This window comes from Pipistrellus kuhlii, unplaced genomic scaffold, assembly GCF_014108245.1.
Source record: "Pipistrellus kuhlii isolate mPipKuh1 unplaced genomic scaffold, mPipKuh1.p scaffold_m20_p_8, whole genome shotgun sequence".
NCBI classification, from domain to species: domain Eukaryota; kingdom Metazoa; phylum Chordata; class Mammalia; order Chiroptera; family Vespertilionidae; genus Pipistrellus; species Pipistrellus kuhlii.
The window spans coordinates 44,515,292-44,531,169 of record NW_023425584.1 but is presented as its reverse complement, the minus strand read 5'-3'; the positions used below and the strand labels follow the sequence as shown (position 1 = coordinate 44,531,169).

Sequence of the window (15,878 nt, the reverse complement as noted above, 5' to 3'; positions counted from 1 at the left end):
AACCCAGACCAAAAAAAAAAAAGAATAAGGATCCCATTTGCATGAAATTCAATCACAAACAAAGCTCATCTATGCTGCAGAAGCCATAATGGCGGGTACATGGCAGGGAGTGGGTACTGACTGGTGAGGGGCAGGAGAGGTCTTTGGGGAAACGGTATCTTTATCTGAATAGTACGTGCACTACAGTCATGGAGCTTTCTTAAGATTTAAGCAATTTTTATACTTACATTAGTGGGGAAGGGGAGAGGGGATTTTAAGTACCGAAGAAGCTATCCTTTCAATTTAAAAAAAGACAGTTCACTTTGTGCCTTAGTCAAAATTACATAAATTTTAAGTTCAAAGTGTGCTGATGGTGTTTTCTAATAACTTTCCTTTGATTTCTTTGGATTTGTATGTGCCCAGCCAAGCATTAGGGACATCACTGAGTCTCAGGGGTGAAAGGAGGAAACAGAAAAGGAGATGGCAGGGCTGGTAAATGATGTCTGATGTGTTACTTTCTGTTGTCTGCCACGGAGCAAATGCCGCCCGAGGAAAGAGGTCTCGAACTATAATAACCTTGTTAAATATGGCATTCTGACTTCACATGTCCTGATCCCCAGTTATATTCACCAGCTAGACAGACGGGAGGAATGCCAGCCAGCTTTGCTGCCCCAGCCAAGCGATATAATTAGACCAGGGTCAAGTTTTCAGCATGGAGCCTCCCTCCACAGAAACCAGAGGCGCGAGTGACACTGGCTACGAGAGAAGGGTTCGGAGGCGCCCTCGGAACTTACGAACTTTCCCCAAGGATTGATTTCGTCCCCTGTGGCTAAAATAAGCAATGCAGTTTGGTAGCAGGAGGATCTGATGCATTGTCTTAGTTTTTTAAGTTATGTTGATTTTTCCTTACTGCTATTTAAATCCAATACTATGGGCAACCGAGTGAAAGAAGTGGCTGTTCATTAAAATATTTTAACGTTGAAAAGCACTCTACTGTTTACAAATATATTCTTTTGCATATAATAACTAATTGGTATCACAATTATATATATTATAATTATATATATATATATCTTATATATTTATAATATAGAGTAGGTATCATGAATGCCTCATTATTTTAATTTTTTCATTTTTTATTAAGGTATTTTATGTGTGCATATCTTATCATTGCCCCCCACCCCCACCCCACTCCTATACATGCCCTCACCACCCCTCCAGGGTTTTGCGTCCATTGGTTATGCTTTTATGCATGCTCACAAGTCCTTCAATTGATCTCTTATCCCCCCCCCCTTCATTATTTTAATTTAAAAAAAACTTAATTTAGAAAGATTAGTCACAGGGCCCAAAGCAAAGCCATATTTTCTGACTTCTGAGCCAGTCTTCCTACTGTACCACTGGCTCTGGATCTGACACCTTGGCCCCACCCTCCCCCTGCCCCATAAGAGTGCTCTGCTGTGCTCTCAACTCTCTGGGAATATGGTTTTGGCTAAAAATCTGCCTCAGAAACTCCCTTAAAGCCAAATGTCAAAGGACCCCATGCACATCAGTTTTAAATCTAGCCCAGCCTTAAGGATTTCACTTTCTCCAGAGTGAGTTCAAGCTTGTTGTTATTGGGCCTGAAAACACCCTCCTTCTTCACAGAGGGCGGTGCTTGTGCCAGAGGTGAGCAGTGATGTACTGTACTGCATTCTTTTTCGCTCTCCAGCAGGTGCACCTGCAGCTTAGCCTGTTAGCTTACCTAAACAAAATAATTATGTTTACAGCAACAGCCAGAATATGGTCTCTACTGGTTCTGTGTGACAGCTCTTTTCCCCTTTCCTTTTCTTCTTCTTCTTTTTTTTTTTTTTTTTTTTTTTTTTTTATTTTAAACGATGTTTATGTAGCCTAAATTGAGTGAATCCAGAAAATGCAGTGTCTCATAATTGGTCCAAACATTTCAGACTATGCCCAATGGCAGAGTCGCCCCCACCGCAGAAGGAGGTGGAAGGAGTTTATGGCCTAAGGGGCTGTGCCTGCTTAACTGCCCTGATTCACACTGAGCCCAGAACACAGCACAGTGATCACTGTAAGGACTGTCTGCAGAGGGGACAGAGAAAGATGAGACAGTATGGAAGGGAATCACTTAATGACACAAAGTTTATCATCACGTTCTTGATGGCCATTTCACCAAGGGGAATGAAACAGCTTTCATTGATGCCAAAAGGAAAGCCAGGGAACCCTGATCTCAATGGCCTGCAAAAGGGAATGTGATGGAAAGGCTAGAACAGCCCTTTCTCCTCCATGTGGAGAAAACAAATTGCCATTCAGTTGGGGTAGGATTTATACATACAGGTGAAAGGACAAGAGAAAACAATAATCATTTGAAGGGGAAATGAGTCAAACTGGGTTTTCAATGCTGCTAAAAATGTGAGACCTGATTTTATTCATCATCTTCTCTGCATTATTATGCAGCTGTAGACATCATGTTTTGTGAGGTGTTTAAAGAATTTCTAAATGTTTGCTACCCTTTGGTGAATATGGAAGAAGAGTTTGATCAACCCCCTGTTGTACTTCTAATTTGTCAGGATTGTTAAGAGATAGAATATCTTGTTCTTCTGATGTATTTCCTCACCCAGCCTTTGTTAAAACATGGGAAGGGACAGTGCTCTACTGAGAATTGCACAAATAGGAAGAGTTGAGATTGACTCTGCTTTACAGATGTTTAGTAAACTGGTGGTGCATTGCACTAAATTCCAGTGTTTACCCTATTCTTTTATTTATTTAACCATCACTCCAACACACAAGATGGCCACCCCCATGTGGACGCAATATGGCCACCACAAGATGGTCAGCAGGGGAGGGCAGTTGGGAGGAACTAGGCCTACAAGGGAGAGCAGTTGGGGGCAATCAGGCCTGCAGGGGAGGGCAGTTAGGGATGACCAGACCAGTAGAGGAGGGTAGCTAGGGGGGATCAGGCCTGCAGGGAGGGCATTTGGGGGGACCCAGGCCTTCGGGGGAGGGTAGTTCGGGGGACCAGCCCTGCAGGGGAGGGTTGTTGGTGGGGACCAGGCCTGTGGGGGAGTGCAGTTAGGAGTGACCAGGCTGGCAAGGCAGGGCAGTTAGGGGTGACTGGGCCAGTAGAGGAGGACAGTTATGGGTGACCAGGCCAGCAGGGGAAGGCATTTAGGGTCAATCGGGATGGCAGGGAGCAGTTAGGCATCTATCAAACTGGCAGGGGAGTGGTTAGGGAGTGATCAGGCTGGCAGGCAGAAGCAGTTAGGGGCAGGCAGACAAGCAGTTGGGAGTCAGCAGTCCTGAATTGTGAGAGAGATGTCCCAGATTGGAGATGGTTCAAGCTCAGCTGCAGGACACACTACCATCCCCCATGCATGAATTTCATGCACCAGGCCTCTTGTCTAATTATAGTCTTAATATTTGATGGTTAACAAAAAATATGATGCTAGAAATATTTGTTAATGATCAGCATGATCACCCTATGAGTCATTTCAGCATTTCCTTTTGTCCTTAGTTCTTCCATGATTTTTTAAAATTTTGAGTTACTTTCATTCAACCTTAGAAAGTTCATTCTGAAGAGTAGAATACAGAGTAATAACAACAGCTAAAAACAATATGCAGCCCTAACTGGTTTGGCTCAGTGGATAGTCCCAGGTTTGATTCCAGTCAAGGCCACATACCTCAGTTTCAGGCTCCTTGCCAGCCCAGGCCCTGGTCATAACATGTGCAGGAGGCAACCAATCGATGTGTGTGTTTTTCTCACATTGATATTTCTGTCTTTCCCTCTTTCTTCCACTTTCTAAAAATCAATGGAAAAATATTCTTGGATGAGAATTTTTAAAATAAATAAATATCTATATCTATATCTATATCTATATATCTATATCTATATCTATATAGATATAGATATAGATATATAGATATAGATATAGATATAGATATAGATATAGATATAGATATAGATATAGATATAGATATATATATATATATAAAAGGTTTACATGCAAAGTGTTCCCTCTGGAGTTTGACCTGGAGTTCAATTGTTCACTATGATGTGTGCTGACTATCAGGAGATGGCATGGAATGAAGGAAGGCCCTAGCCTGCAGCTGGCAGCCAGGGAAGAAAGGCCTTGATCACTGGCCAGGCCTAGGGACCCTACCTGTGCATGGATTTTGTGCACCAGGCCTCTAGTATATAATAAAGAGCTAATATGCTAATTAGACAGAACAGCAGATTGACCATTTGGACAATCTTCTGGACAAAGCTGAGGCTGCAAGGACCAAGTTCCTTGCACAAATTTCATGCATCAGGCCTCTAGTAAATAAAATAAGATGCAATAGTAGAATTGATAAGATTAATGGTAGTTTACAATTAAGGAGGGCCAAGACTTATGATTTAAGCTTTGTGAGCATTATTTATTCCCTCTCTTTTCTCTTTCTCTCTCCCTCTCTCTCTCTCTCTCTCTCTCTCTCTCTCACACACACACACACACACACACACACACACACACTCACACTTATTCACTTGCAAACTCCATACTTATAAGATAAAATTTCACCACTGAGGATCTGAGTTTTGGAGAGCTCAGATTGTGCCTTAGATCAAACAGTCAGAAAATGGATCCAGGAGTGACCTTTCAATGGCCTTGACATTTTAGTTCCTAGGGAACCGCTTGAGGGCTGTGGCACTGCTTTGAAGGAGGGACCTTGTCTTATTCAAATTCATACCAGCTCCTAGCACAGAACAGAATGGAACAAGGGGGTGACGTAACTCATACTTTATTTTAAGAAGATAAATCTGGCAAGGAAGAGTGGGATGAAGAGAGTAGGGAAAGACTGGTGGCATGGAGACCAGTTTGGATGTTAGTGGAATAATACAGAGAAAAAGGTCATGAGATTATGAATGAGGGAACAGCACAGAGAATAGAAAAGCAATGAATGTGAAAGAAATTTAGTAAGAGTGGGTCCATGGGACTGGGTGGCCTGACCATGTGCAGGCAGTGAGGAGTACCAGGCCTTTGATAAATACCCACTAATGCAGCAAATATTTCTTATGTGTTTTTCAGAAACTATTCTCAATGCTGGGATACAACCGTCAACAAGGCAAAGGGGGGTTTTGCTCTCATGGAGGTAATCTCCTCATTGGGGGATACATCAGTCAGGGTTCCAAACATGATGTCCCACTATATATTTTTAAGGAGTTGGCTTATGTGACTGTAGGAGCTGGCAAGTCTGAAATCTGCAGCGCAGGGCTACAGGCTGAAAACTGCACAGCAGTTAATGCTGCCTCCTTGCCCCAGAATGCCTTTTCTTAAGAAGGTTTTGCTCTTAAAACTTTCCAACAGATTAGAATAGGCCCACCTAGATTGTTTGGGATAATCTCCTTTATTTAAAGTCAACTGATTATGCATATTAATCGTAATTACAGACTATCTTAGATTAGTTTTTGGTTGAATAGCCTGACCCAGTTGTCACATAGCACTAACCGTAACCATTACAGAGGCTGTAAGACCAGCGAATGGAAAGAAATCATGCAGAGTGTTAGGCAAGAAGCACTCATTCTGTGGATTGGATACTCAGGGAAGTCTTCTCCATGTGAGTAGTAGATCTTCAACCTACAGATGAGGCAGATGAGACTTGGCGATATTAAGTGACTTCTTTAAGCTAAAACAGCTAATGAGGGAGCCTGCCCTCATTCCCACTCCAGTCTGTGTTCAGGAGACACAGCAGAGCCACCCAGGGCCTGTCAAAGGGGCCAGAATGTTTGACTTGGTTCCCAGGAGGAACACCAGGTGGTGAGCCAAGTCAGGTTAGGAACTTGTTTCCTGAAGGTAGAACCTGAACATAGGGAGAGAGGGATATCTCGGGGAGAGGGATGGTTGTACAGGCAGCTGAGCTCCTCCCTCACTGTGCTGGGACCACTTCTTCCAGTGCCCAGCTCAGGGCTTTTGTCCAGCCAGTGGTTCTACATAGAATACCCTTCCTTCCTCTCCCCGCTCCTTCACGTGGATGTCTATGCAGCCCTCCAGTCTTAGCTTCGGCACTTCATCAGGAAACTCTCCTTGTTATAATCCTCCCCACTCCTGTCTTCTAACATGGTACTTAGCACTGGTGTCATTAAGCCGTTTATTTTATATTATTATCTTATTCATGTCTGCCTCTCCTGTTATACTCACTAAGGGAAGAGGCTAAATCTCCATTATGCCAACTCCCGGTAATGAGCACAATTCTTGGCAGACACTACTTGTTGGACGCAGGCGTGGATGAGGGAATGAATGAATGAGATACATGCCTCCCAAGCAGTGCATCTGCAGGGCATTCTAAACAGTAATCTGCAGACACAGTGACACATCTAAGTTTTCATTCTCCTTTTTTCTAATCACCAATCTGATCATATCCTCTATACAGCTAATCCCATCCTTAGCACACGGCAACTGCCCAAGTTCAACTGAAAGGGCAGCCCCTTCCTGCACAGTTCTCTCGTTTGAGGCAGGGAGGACTTTTTAAGCACTTGGCCCAAAGCCGTCTAACACCAAGAACTTTGTGAGAATTGTTGGAGTGAGAGAAGAACGAGAAGAGAGAGAGTGGGAGTGCTCCAGGTTTAGGGCACCCCTGAGGAGAGACCATCAGGCATGGATGCCATGTCCTGAGGAAGCCCTCACCCTTAAGACAGACAGTTTCACTTCTTGCCCCAGGCAGGCACGTCTGACTGCTTCTGCCCGTGGCCTGGAGTCTTTTGAGTGAGAAAACAAGCTTCTGACTCCAACAGTGTCTGACAGAGTGCCAAGGGGAGAGGCAGTTCAGTCAGACGCCCTCGAGGCCGCATCCTCCAAACGCCCCCTTAGCCCGTCCCCAGATAAAAGCTCAGAGGACCTGGCACCAGCGAATGGAGCGGGGTTGCGCACATACGTCATCTGTCCAAACAGGAAAGGTTATAGCCCCTCTCACTCTGGCTTCTGACTTGACAACCAGCAGCCTTGACAACTAACAAGGCCATGTGTGTTGTTAAATGCTCCCAGGATATCCTCTTTCCTTTATGTCAGACCTCCAACTATTAATGGAAAGAAGCCTCTGTTTTGCAGTTGTCTTCCGACTGTGGGAAAAGAAAGTCTGGGGTTCTGTACACGTAGTATCTATCAAGTCACCCTGACAGGTCTGTTCGAGTTTCTCTCCTCGTGTTCTTTCCAGTAAACATGTTTTCTGTTGAAAAAGAGAAATGACTCTCTGTCTCTACACTTTCTGAAACTTGGAGTTCTGTAGGGCACTCCTGGGGTCCAGACAGAGTTTGGCTGCACCGCCGTAGGGGATGACAGGACAGAACGCACATCGGTCCAGGTGTTAGGAGATGGAGGTTCGAGTCTTGGCTCTGCCACTGAGCAGCTGAGTGACTCTGGACACGCGTCTGGGCCCTAGTGGACTAGGGAGTCTCTGCAGTTGCCGCCGCTCTAAGCTGTATGGTTCTCATTGCAGGCATCTTTTCCACAAGTCCTGTGTTGACCCCTGGCTCCTAGACCATCGCACCTGCCCCATGTGCAAGATGAACATTCTTAAAGCCCTAGGGATCCCGGTAAGCACAGCACAGCCTACAGCCTCGTCATGTCTGTCTTTCTGCATTACCCCTGGAGCAGGGAGAATACGTCACACCTGGCTTTCCCTCTGTCCCCTCAACCCCACGGGCGTCCTCCGATGAGGCCCTAAGGGAATGCCCATGTCTGAAAACACTTGACCTTCTCCCCACGTCCATTGTATGTGTCTGAGAGTCCAGGTGCTGCTTGTGCAGCTTCTCCTCCAGGCTGCAGTGAGTAGATGCAGGCGGGTCACCAGCAGAGGCCCCATGGGCCAGTTGTGCATTGATTTCCTCTTGTGTCACGGCTCCTGCACTGTCATCACAGAGGTCTCAAGCCACGTTTTCTGACCATGCCCCATTCCCCTAGCTTTCAGAGGAAGCGGGCTCTTCCCAACACTGGGTGGGGGAGAGCAGCTGCTGGGAACCTGGTTTAGAGCCGCTGCTGAACTCAGATCTGTGGAGACCTAGAGCAAGCAGGACACCAGAGCCAGAAGCCCTTCATTCTAGCGTGACCCCCTCCATCTGGTGTCTCTATTATATGTTTTATAAAACCGGATCTCTCTGCCAGTGCAAAGAGAATCCTACCAGCTGGCTGGCTTGACACTCCAGGGAAAGACTTTCCCAGGCCCATGGCAAGTGAAGCCCACAGACTGGTGGCTGGAGACAGCAGCTACCATGTGAGGGCAGGAAGCCATCCAGGCCACCCAATCCGAGGGCTGCACAGAGCGATGTCAGAAAAACACAGGCACCAGCTAAAAGGAGCTAAACAAGCAGGAGGCAGACACTGGCCTCCCCCTCCCCCACACTGTACTGCAACCTCCCTGTTGTCACTCCTCACTACATTAATGGCAGAGAATAAAGAGAATGTTAATGGTCCCAAGATGTCACTGGAGGAGGAAGGAGCAGGTCAGATATCAAAGGTTTTCTTTAATGCGGAAGGGCTCATTATTCTAGGACTATCAGAGGGACTCTGCTGGAGAGAGCACACCTTGAGCGTTAGGAGGCTATGCATTGGCTGACATTTCTCCCCTGTACCAGCTGCCTCTGTGCCAGCTGAGTGCTGATTTTCGTGGTTGATGCACCAGAAACAAATCAACTGGCGTGACTGTATCTTTGAATTAGATTTTGAAAGGCAATGCATTAAATTCTCAGACCAGAGTTGTAAATGCATAATGTAGTCAAGGTGAAAATCAATTACTGTGAGCATGAGCCATTAGTTAAAACCCAACATCTCTACCAGGTACTGGTGACTTAGGAATTCATCTCAGTGCTTGTACTTCTCACACTCCTGGCCGTAACTAGTTCTTACAAGGGAGGGGGGAATGTATGTATATGTGTGCTTGCAAGTGTGTACGTGTGTCTTTGGTCTCTGACATCTTTAGAATATGTACTCCCAATTAGAGGTCGTCACATCGCTTGCACAGGATACTTTCAAAGCTCCTCAATATTGATTCCAATACTCCTACTTCAGAACAATGAAGCCAAATTTTTAACTAAATAACATTTGACTCCAGACTTTTCCTGGGAAGGTACAATTTCTCCAGAAGCTACTTGTAAATGAGTTGAGAATACAGCTATTAGTTGTTTCTAAAAGAGCAATATTGGGTGGCCATTTGGCTTATTTACAAAACGTATAGTTTTGTGACTTTTAGCAGGTGGGCCTTCTGGCCAGGGTTTATACCTATCAAATCTGGATAGGATTTTAGTTAGCATGCTTGGCTTCTGGGAAAATAAACATTGGTGGCATCTTTTGGGTTTTGCCAAGGATTCGTAAAGGCCAGGCAAACAGGAACGTGACACCCGGCCAAGCTCGCCCCAGAGAACAGCACATCCTCCATGAGGAAGGCGGGTAGATTACACTTCTCAGCAGCACCGAGGCCTGTGACTCCCCCTCACTCTGCCCCCGTGGCTTCCTGAGACTCCTCTATTTTTGTCCTGGTGGGTGATACTGAAGTCTGGATCTGAGAAAATTTTGGTTGTTATTTCCACTCTATCCTCCATCAATGAGTAGCACCATGCCTAAAGTATGCCAAAGAGACAAAATTTTTACTCCATTCTTAGAACTTTCCATGTCATGGGCCAAGGTTGCAGCCTTCTTAGCTAGAAAACACTTCTATAGCTAACTGAAAACCCTTTCTATACAGCTTAGGAATTGGTTTACGATCTTCCTAAACTTCTATACTCCATTTCTTCTCAATCAAGGAAAATTAAAAAGAGCCTGTCACTCTGGTAATTGGTGCCTGTTGGTCCTCCATCTCTGTGTCCCTTACATATGCTCATTGCTCAGTAAATGTCTGTGACACATAGCCCTTCGGAGTCTGAAGGCTGCCAGTCCCAGAATCATAATTTACGAAATTCACCCTGATCCCTCTTTAATCAATGTCCACTCACCAACGACTTGGTTGTAATCCTGATGGATGAACTAGTCAACATACAGAGAGCAGGATTTTTTGGTTTGTTTTTATTTCTGTTGTTTTTATTTTGTTTTGTTTTGTTTGTTTTTTTAATATATTTTATTGATTTTGTACAGAGAGGAAGAGAGAGAGATAGAGAGTTAGGAACATCGATGAGAGAGAGTCATCAATCAGCTGCCTCTTGCTCACCCCCTACTGGGGATATGCCCGCAACCAAGATACATGCCCTTGACCAGAATCGAACCTGGGACCTTTCAGTCCCCAAGCCGATACTTTATCCATTGAGCCAAACCGGTTTTGGCTATTTCTGTTGTTTTTTAACTGAGTATCCTGGTGGCTGCTTGTGCTTTAAGGCAAATAAATATAAGTTGGAAGCTAAGAGCTGGAAACATTTTCATTTGTAAGTGGATTTCTCTAAAATGAACTAAAGAATAAAAGCACCGCTCAGGGCTCATGAAATTCCCATTATGATGGGCATATTTTTAAATTATATTTTACCAGGAGAAACAGAATACTGAACTGAGAGGTGAGAGGTGTGTGTAGGGGGGCGTGGGGGGGTGTCCTTTATTGTCAGAAGTGTTTTCATCTCTTTATGTACATTACGGTGCTTCAGCCTCTTTCTGTTCAGTCAGGACTAGGTGTCCTGTAAGATGAGAGAACACAGGTTTCGGTGAATACACCAATAATATACCATATAAACTGGGCTTTTCATATCCCAGCAAACACCTTCTCCCATCACTGTTATCCAGGCATGAATAGGATGGCTGTTTGAAGGCAAAGATAGTGTAACTGGTATATTCACAAATCCCGAGCTATTTGGCAGTTGGTTGACTTGATGAATTTCCCCATGCTAACCTGAATTTGAAGACCTATAACTTGTTCACTTTCAGATGATATTTGACATATTTTACTAAACATTATTATGATAATTCATCTTATATGATTGTAAATTGAGTTTCTTTTCAAAACTTGCTATTTGATGAACCATTTAGAGTGAATATAATCTATGTGAGAGTTAGTAAGGCTGATGTATTCAATATTATATCTAACCCAAATTACTTATGCCTGCTAACACTCAGTCTCAGTGAGCTAATCTGTCCTTCTCTTTCCTCTCCTTCCTCTACTAAAGATGTAACACTGTTCTTACTATTCCACAAAGTAAAGGCCAACACCCTGCATCAAAATTGATAAAATACGTTTTTAAATAAAGGAACAATATTAACAAGCAAACACAAAATTTTGAAAAACGTCAGTTTTTATCACATACATGATTGCATTTAGGTGCTTATGGCTGAAGAACAACCTCTCACTATCCTCACTGGGAAACATTTTCCTCCCTGATATCCCAACACAATAGGTTTTGCTTAGAAGCATCTTTACATGGTATTAGGGAGGGGGAAGAATTATTTTTCCTCTTACCCTTCTAGGTTCTCCAGCTGGGGCCCTGTAAATTAAACTTATAAAAGATTAACTAGAGAAAATCAAGCCAACATTTATTAACACATGTACACACCTACACATGGGAAAGCTTAGTGATGAGTAACTCAAAAAGGTGGTTAGGAGTTGAGCTTATATAGCATCTTCAAAAAAAAAGTAATGAAATTTTAGAGAAGCAGCAAGACAAGGGAAAAGAATGTTGGGTTTCTAGAGCAGCAGATTGTGAGGAGGTAACTGTCTTGGGGAAACTAAGGGCAGATAAGGTCACGTTAATAAGGTTTGTTCATGCAGATCCATTTCAGAGTCAATTCCCAATCACTGGTGATAAGAATGTTCTGATCTTCCTGATATAGAGGGGGCACACGTCTACTAATGTATGTCCTGCTTTTATGCACATAGAAGGACAGAGAGCATTTCTTTATGTACTTCTCAATTATTTCAGTTCAAAATAATCCTTATGCCAACATATTTAGGGGTAGCTACCCTTTGGACAGAACTTGTCAGTTTTTAAAGTATTTTCTCAAATCCTCTCTTAATGCAGAGCAGATTCTAACGTTCCCAAGTTTTCAGAGCAGTAAACGGAGACTCAGATAACATTTTCAAACCGACATCTTCTGACCACTTACTAATTGTCAGGCACTATGTGATTCCAGAGCAATATAATGTAGTTGAGTTACTTTAAAAAAGTAATTTGTGTCTCACTTATATATGGAATCCACAAAACTGAACTCACAGAAAGAGAGACCAGATAGGTAAGTGGTTTCCAGGGGCAGAACGTGGAGGGTGGACAAAACGTGTGAAGGTGGTTAAAAGGTACAAACATCCAATTATAAAATAAATAAGTTCTGAGGATGTACAACTTGGTGACTATAGTTAACAGCATTGTTTTGTATATTTGAAAGTTGTTAAGACAGTAGCTCTTAAAAGTTCTAATCACAAAAAAAAAAAATGTAACTAGGTGAGGAGATGGATAGTAATGAGACTGATTGTGGTGCTCATTTGGCAATATATACATACTAGTATACCAAATCACTATGTGTACATCTTAAATTAATACACTATTACAATACAATAGTACATGTTAACTATCTATAATAATAAAAGGGTAATATGCTAATTAGACCGGATGTCTTCCAGATGTCACTCCAGTCATCCTCCCTGATGAAGCCAGGGACCGAGGGAATCCATTCTGGGTCCTGGGTGCCGGAGGGAAGCTGGTCCCGGCAGTGAGGGAAAGGAAAGCCTACTCTTGCCTAAATTTTCATGCATCAGGCCTCTAGTATCTTAATAAAACTGGAATTTTAAGAAGTCAGCCTAGTAGAGTGAGAAAATGCAGTAACCCGTAACAGCATGGAAGAAGTAAGAATAAGATGTTATAGTTCTGGGGATGGCTACCTGGGAGGGAACACTACTTAGAAAAGGTGACATTTGGACTTGGAATTAAGGAGTGATTAGGAGTTCCCCAGGAGGGTTAGTTTGAGAACTTGGAATGGGAAAGGGGAACTGGATGGTTGGGGCAAATGTCACCTTGAGCAGAGGAACAGCATGAGCTCAAGCTCTGAGACAGGGAATATATGGTGTTTCATGTGTTTCCAAAGGCTGAGATGAGGCCAGAAGAATAGGCTGGGAGAGGCTGTAGGAGGCCTGTTCTACCACGCTAAGATTATAATTCATTCTTTAGGAGAAAAGAAGAAGCATACCTGTGTTTTTAAAAAAGAGGAAGTGGAGAATGGGATGTACGGGAGGAAACTATAGAGAGATTAGGAGACCAGTAATGGGATGAGAAATGTTCGTAGCATAATTGCTCATAATCAATGCCTCAATCAGTGATTTTGACAGTTCAGTCATTCAGTGAATTGACTTTCAACAACTTGAGTTTCAATGAACTGATTCACTTCCAAGAGAGACAAAGAAGGAGAGAGAGAGAGAGAGAGAGAGAGAGAGAGAGAGAGAGAGAGAGAGAGAGAGAGAGAGAGAGAGAGAATACAGAAAAAAAGGAATGAGCTGAATTTGAGGGTTTTGTGGGGTGATGGAGATTTCTAGCTGTTGGAAATATAGGTTGGTGGTCAAAAGACTGGCTTAATAGCAGAAAACTAGGACAAGAGTCCAGCACTTTGAGTTTTTGCTTTTTGCTCCCAATGAGTCCATGAGCTGTAGATTTTCTCTTTTAATGAACTTTAAACACAGCATAATCACTGTCAACCCAGAATTCCCACCTTCACACCTTGTTCTTTATCCATTGGGAGTGCAAAACCACTTAATCATCATCACTCAGGATGATGTTGATGTTCAGAACAGAGCAAAAGTAATAATAATTAATAACTATTCTTAGTATTTCTCAAGCCTATCTCTCTCCAACACCACCTTTCTTATGAATTTGGGTGAATGTATAACAATGGAAAGTCATTTTAAAAGCTGCTTGTGGAAAAGATATAAATATAATCAATATCACTTTAAACAGCAGAACTAAAACCAATGAGTAAAATTTGCCACGTTCCCCAATAGTGGAATAATCTAGCAAAGCTGAGCAACGCAGGCTGCCTTGCAAAGCAGAGAGCTCCCATTTCTATGTTGTGAAGTGGATAGTGTGGGAAAGAGTCCTGCAATGATGGGTAATTGCACTTCATGGTCTTATTATACTCTAGTGTCATGATTCTAAGATTTTCATTTAGCTCAATTGCATGTTAAATAAATAGGGCTTTTTTTCAATAGCAGCTTTTTAGCTTATGTGTAACAACAAAAAAATAGCCTCACCTTATAGTGTGTGTGTGTGTGTGTGTGTGTGTGTGTGTGTGTGTGTGTTGAATAATTCAGTTCTATCCACCTCTCATATCATCAGTATTTGCAAATAATGCATCGGTCTTAATGTAATTATATTGCTAATCCTGGGATTAAAACCTTGTGTGTAAATCAAACTGGAACCTTTGGAAAGGAAATTTTGGAAAATGTTTTTTTGTTCATTACAAACTTTATGGGGAAATTTTTTAAATAAAATGGTTCAGGATGAAAGCAGTAAAGAACTTGGTTTTCCTTTGGGGTGAAATATCTAGGTTGCAGACATTTTGCTTTTAACTTGATGACACACACTGAGAACAGATTCTTTTCTACTCCTGTCAGCCCAATGCCGACTGCATGGATGACCTGCCCACCGACTACGAGGGGTCCCTGGGAGGCCCACCGACCAACCAGATCACAGGTGCAAGCGACACGACTGTAAACGAAAGTTCAGTCACTTTGGACCCTGCTGTCCGGACTGTGGGAGCCTTGCAGGTAGTCCAGGATACAGACCCCACCCCGCAGGAGGGAGATGTTATCTTTTCTACTAACAGTAAGTTCTGTGCTCAATAGTGCCGTATTCAAAAGGGCTGTTGCCTTGTAGGAGTTGGGGGGGAAAATTCCATCAGGACCAAAAAAATTTCCAGGTTAAACGATTACACCTGATAGGCCTTTAGAAGCCCAGCTCTGTCCAGAGTCAGCACACCTGGCTCTGTCCTGCCGCCCACACACTGACACCAGCTCTGCACACGCCCCGGGCTACCTGCAGCTGGGAGGGGGGTGGGTCTGGCCTCAAGAATGGAGGGCCGGTGAGAAAAGCAGCTGTTGGGGATGCTCAGTGAGACTGAGATAGGGCACAACACCCCTCACACACATGCCTATGCATGTGTGTTGTGTGTGTGTGTGTGTGTGTGTGTGTGTGTACTGGTCTGGACTGCATGCAAGAAATTGCTCTCCGTTGCTACCCCAGGACTCATATGTAAATGACACCCATTTAGAAGGGCATTTTCCCAGTACAATCTAAACCCCTGTATACAAAAAAATAATAATAAAATAAAAAAATAAACCCCTGTACATGCGGCATATTAATTTACCAATGGGATTTCTTCCCCATCTCCTGCATAAACACTTAACTCAATACTGTTCTGTTTGGTATTAGTTGTAAAAATATTGAAGATTGAAACAAAAAAAAATCTGAAGTATTTACTCATCACTTTAATACAGTAGAGATAGCTTCAGGCGTTCTGAGAAAGCCAGCCCACAAATTAACATAGGTTGAAGATTAAAAGTGGGGATGGATAGTGTAAGTTTTAAATAAGGTGTATTTCGTCCCTGGACAGAAATAACCAATTCACTATAGAAAGTTTGGAAATATAGAAAAGCAGATTAAAGCATTTTAGGATATTTCCTTTTAAGTGTCCTCTTTTTTACACGTTTGCAATGTTTATACAATTTATAAACCATTCATGCTGAAATTCAAAGATATGCACTTTTCTAATGAAGAAACATAATGGTCTTCATTGTTAAAAGATTGAAAGATGAAGAAAAGAATTTTAAAAATTCAAAAATTGTTCAGTACCCCATTACCCAGAAATAATCATTCATAACATTTTGGCATATTTCCTGATTATCTGTTATGATCTACTTGAGGCAAAACCATAGGGGCTGACGGTTGAGTGTTGTAATCATAGGACTCTCACAGGACCTGA

The 15,878-nt window shown here is 42.9% G+C and overlaps 1 protein-coding gene across 1 annotated transcript in view; it reads left to right on the top strand.

The window, feature by feature from the left end:
- RNF150 (ring finger protein 150) overlaps positions 1-15,878 on the top strand; it is a 156,531-nt gene that overhangs the window by 110,695 nt on the left and 29,958 nt on the right. Inside the window, exons 5-6 of the mRNA XM_036423736.2 lie at positions 7,447-7,543; positions 14,512-14,722. Coding sequence (XP_036279629.1) covers positions 7,447-7,543; positions 14,512-14,722 — 308 coding nt within the window. The remainder of the gene's footprint in view (positions 1-7,446; positions 7,544-14,511; positions 14,723-15,878) is intronic.